General features: G+C 40.8%; 1 protein-coding gene across 1 annotated transcript; it reads right to left on the reverse strand.

Annotated features, from left to right (window-relative positions):
• Positions 1 to 595: 595 nt before the first annotated feature.
• Positions 596 to 3,301, reverse strand: six6a (SIX homeobox 6a). Its single transcript, XM_020499845.2, has 2 exons — positions 2,472 to 3,301; positions 596 to 1,407 (listed from the first exon to the last, which is right to left on the reverse strand). The coding sequence occupies exons 1-2, from the start codon at positions 3,041 to 3,043 to the stop codon at positions 1,245 to 1,247; spliced, it is 735 nt and encodes a 244-aa protein (XP_020355434.1). The 5' UTR covers positions 3,044 to 3,301; the 3' UTR covers positions 596 to 1,244.
• Between the last annotated feature and the right edge of the window lie 1,068 nt (positions 3,302 to 4,369).

Raw genomic sequence — 4,369 nt, forward strand, 5'->3', positions numbered from 1 at the left:
TAAAATAATAAAATGGCCAATACCTATTTTTATAGGCTACTACTCATCAGTCAGCCAGAGCACATTTCATATTCTGGTGTTGTGTAAGGCAATTTGTTTTTACTCCGGGACTAGGAGATCATCCCGTTTTGTTTGACGGCCTTTCTCTGACCTCTCGCTGTCATGCCACATTACATGACGCGAGGCATGTTGGCAAATTACGTCGAGGACCTGTCAGGGCACTATTAAGTGTGGCATTATAAAGAATAAAACTCATTTTCTCACTCAGAGTCCACACACATATCAAGATATTTGGTAGTTAAGCAGCCTACTTATTGACATGTCTAAATTCTCAGATATATAGACCACTCCATCAGGCCAAAGCAGAGGCACAACATAATACAGTAGGATGCACCACACCTGTCATAGGACGATATTTGAAATATTCTCTCACACATATATCATATTCTAAATATCGTCCCAAACCCCTAAAATATAATCTAATGTATCATGCCAAATTAGGCGTTACTCGATAATAATATCAAGTAGGCTAGTAATCGGGTAATACAATATCTGCAAACACCATTCTCAATATCTGTGAATAAAAATACTGATGTTTTGTTCTTTTGATCAACAATAATTTTATTAAGTTTCTTTAGGCTACTTTTTTGTCTTTTTTACTGAAACACATGTTCACTAAAGCGCACATGCTCAACGGGTTCACCTGTGGACAAGGTAAACATAAAAACACCAAGCAAAAAAATATCAAATTATAATAGCGCCTATCATTTAAATAAGTAAATAAACATTATTTATACAACTTTAAAAGTAAAGTAAAAATATTCCAGCGTCTTTTCAACATGAAATACCCACAGAAAACAGCAGGCTAGGCGCTCGGATGTCTTCTCCTTTTTTCCTTACTTTGTATTTATTTTGAGTTTCAACTTGAGGCATTGGTTTATTAGTCATCCCTAAAAAGGGATCGTGAATATGAATATGTTTTTTCTTTACATTTTCTTTCAGCTTGCATTAGCTTCAGTCATCCATAGTGGAAAACGAAAAAAAAAAATGAAAGTAGCCTATAGCTTTAAGACAGGGCATTCCGTTAGAACCCTCATGTTTTGGCAGTCATCAAAGAAGAACAGTTTCTTTCAATTCAAACGCAGGCACTATGACTGTTTTTATGTTAGATTGTTTTTCAGGATCTCCTTCATTTATATTCTGTCAATTTATCCTCTTCCTCCTCTCGACTGCTTTGTGCGCCATTAGATGTCACATTCGCTGTCGCTGGAAGTGATAGAGATAGCCGAGGTGGCGGCTTTGCTCGACAAACTTGCCTCGGGGCTGGAGGCGGGACCGAGTCGATCGACGGTTCCATCATCATCAGCCAAAGACCGAACCGAGCCTTGGGACAACCCTTGCTGTAGCCTGGATAAAAGACAGACGTTGAGGGAAAACTGGAATGAACCACAATCCAATACGAATAGGTTCTGTCAAAGTAATCCTCAATTGAAACATAGTTATTGCTGAGGCCTAGCAATCCGATGCACAAGTGCCAGGCTAGGAGCCCAACAATGCAATTTTATGCTAGTAAACACACAAACACAAGCAACACACAGTAACCCAGGCCCATTTTATGGATTGAGCACATGTTATAGATAGACAGACTAGCCTTGTAATTCCAATATCTTCTTAAAGGAAACAATTCAGATGTATTCAATACACCTGCTACCTTTATGAGTTGATCAACACAAATTACATTATACATGATTGAACAAATAATATCGTATGGCTCCTGTGTTTCTGTCTTTCATTGAGCAACATCCATAATACAAAATGTTTCAGACATATTGCATGCTTATTGTTAAATTAGGTTTAAAGACTTGGGCCTACACAGACAGCTGTCAATACAAGCAAAATGCATTGTGGAAAAAGACAGATAATCTGAACGGAATTATTGAGACATTGACCTAAAGCCCTATATGCTTTAGCTGTTTTGCTACTGGGAAGGATATAGGCTACCATAGATAATGGTCAATTTGGAAAACTCTGTGATTGTATTTACACTGTAAATACACATTATTGGAAAATCTATATTGTCAACTTTGGAATGAAAATGACAAGGGCAAGTCTCACAGTGGAGTTTGTCATACATTTTACTTCATTTCAATAGGCTACAGCGTTTATGGTGTCAGTTCCGTAAAGATTATTTATGAACAAAGGTAACTGAACTAGAGGGTAGCCTATTGATATATTATAGACAGCTCTATTTCAATGTTTACTCGAAACAACATAACCTAATTCAAATAATTAGATTTCAAATTTTGCCCGAATAATTGCTCGCATTGAAACAAATGCAAGTGCATAGGCTGACTGCGATTCATTCGCAATGCAGGGTTGTTTTTGTTAAAAAGATTACAATAAATGTTGAAACAACTTCAGACCATCTTTGATCAAATACAAAGGTAAGCTACAGACTGCAGCATACATACCTATTTTTCGCAGCCGCCGCTCTATCCCTTTGTCTACGATTTTTGAACCAGTTTCCGACTTGTGTGGGAGTAAGTCCAGTAGCCTGCGCGAGCTCCCTCTTTTTGCTCGGGTTCGGGTAAGGGTCCTGCAAGTACCATTCGCGTAGCAAATGTCGGGTTCTCTCCTTGAAGCAGTGGGTCTTTTGCTCTCCGTCCCATATCGTTCTGGGCAGAGGGAACTTCTTCCGCACCCTGTATTTGTCCACAGGCCCTAGCGGGCGGCCCCGCAGCTTCTCTGCCTCTTGGTAATGCGCCTCCAGCCACAGGGCCTGTAGTTTAGTGTGAGACTCTTTGGTGAACTTGTGGTTCTCCAGGATGTGGTAAAGTTCTCGGAAATTCCCGGTGTGGTAGGCCACGATTGCCCGCGCCCTAAGCACCGACTCATTCTTGTTGAGGACTTCGCAGGCTGCCGGGGCAACGGGCAGAGACCAGAGGAAGCGACCTAGGCGCTCAATGTCCCCGCTCTCTTCCAGGGTCTCGCAAACCCCCGCAACCTGCTGGGGGCTAAAATTTAAGATAGGCAGCTGAAACATGGAGGCTTCTCGTTTCCTCTCCGTCTCTCTCTATCACACGCTCCCCTCTCGCGCTTATCCTCTCCTCCCTCTCGCTCTCTCAGGCAAAAAGGCAATCCTAAAGTGAACAGATCAACCGTTAAAAACACTGAGGAACTATGCCCTCTGACTGGCTACTGCAGCGATCGGCTGGTGAACTTCGTAGGTTGAAAGTACAAGACGTATAAAAACTAAAACCGAGATACTTTTTGAACAGGGAAAAGACAGTCAGCCCCTCTGCTGATTTTCTATTGGACTTGGCAGATTGGTTTCGTGGTTGCCATGGATGCCCGTCAGTAACTGTCAAGTTTACCAATCACGCGGAAAGGGCCACTAAGGGATTTCAGCACCTCCCAGTGCTCAACAGCGCCTTAGAATGTAAACATTTTGACCTTAGCTTTTTGTCTTCAAACCTTTCATTGGATTCCATGTTTTCCTACATCCTCTACTTTGTAAGTCATAGCTGTGAAGAAGAAAAGCGACGAGACAAATAAAACGCAATACATTTAACAAACGCTTACCTCTCATTGGAAAATAACATCCAAGCAGCAGGCATGACAGATATTATCATAAAGCATACCGTTTTTTAAATTCTGAAAATGAAGAATAAAAACAACAGAGAACGAATGTTCTGAGACTACAATAGCAATGCATCCTCTTGAATGGTGTTGTGGCTAATGCAGACTGAAAATCTAGCCCATTCATCCACGCTCTAGAATTGTTCGACTCATTTGATAATAAAAAATATGGCTTTATTATGCGATGTTCAGTCTAGGTTTTTATGCAAAAACAATTGGATTGATTCACTTCAAATTCGGTCCTACTGATAACGTACATTGATCGACATATCATAGTCGACATTTAATAGTCTTTATTTGATACGCTGTCACATTTTATTCACATCTGTTACACATCGTCTAATAAAATCCCTGCTGCTACGTTGGTTTCTTATTTACACAGTGCACACTACCCATCAACGAGACGTGATTTACTAAACACTGCAGGAAAAAAACGGAATGTGTTTGCGTATAAAACTATCGTGTCACTGCCGGGCTACTCGGGTTTAGTATCAGATACACTACGTTTTGTGCACGGGATGATTTAGTAAATAAGAAGGCGGATAGATAGCGCAGATGGTTTTAAGTGTCGGGTCAGATTATTTCGTGGCTGACTACAGTGGTAAAATTCATTCTGACGGAAAACACACAGAGAGAGAGAGAGAGAGAGAGAGAGAGAGAGAGAGAGAGAGAGATAGAAAGAGAGAGAGATCCCTTCGGGCTTTTTTTTGCATGAATTATGGGAGGCTCA

The sequence above is a fragment of the Oncorhynchus kisutch genome, linkage group LG14 (assembly GCF_002021735.2).
Source record: "Oncorhynchus kisutch isolate 150728-3 linkage group LG14, Okis_V2, whole genome shotgun sequence".
Classification (NCBI taxonomy): Eukaryota; Metazoa; Chordata; class Actinopteri; order Salmoniformes; family Salmonidae; genus Oncorhynchus; species Oncorhynchus kisutch.

What these genes read in the sequence shown, in the direction of transcription:
- six6a (XM_020499845.2), bottom strand. Translation starts at nt 3,043, where the DNA reads ATGTTTCAGCTGCCTATCTTAAATTTTAGCCCCCAGCAGGTTGCGGGG. An exon ending in GCGGCGGCTGCGAAAAATAG is followed by an intron (nt 1,408 to 2,471) that starts GTATGTATGCTG and finishes TCTTTTATCCAG; the next exon opens with GCTACAGCAAGGGTTGTCCC.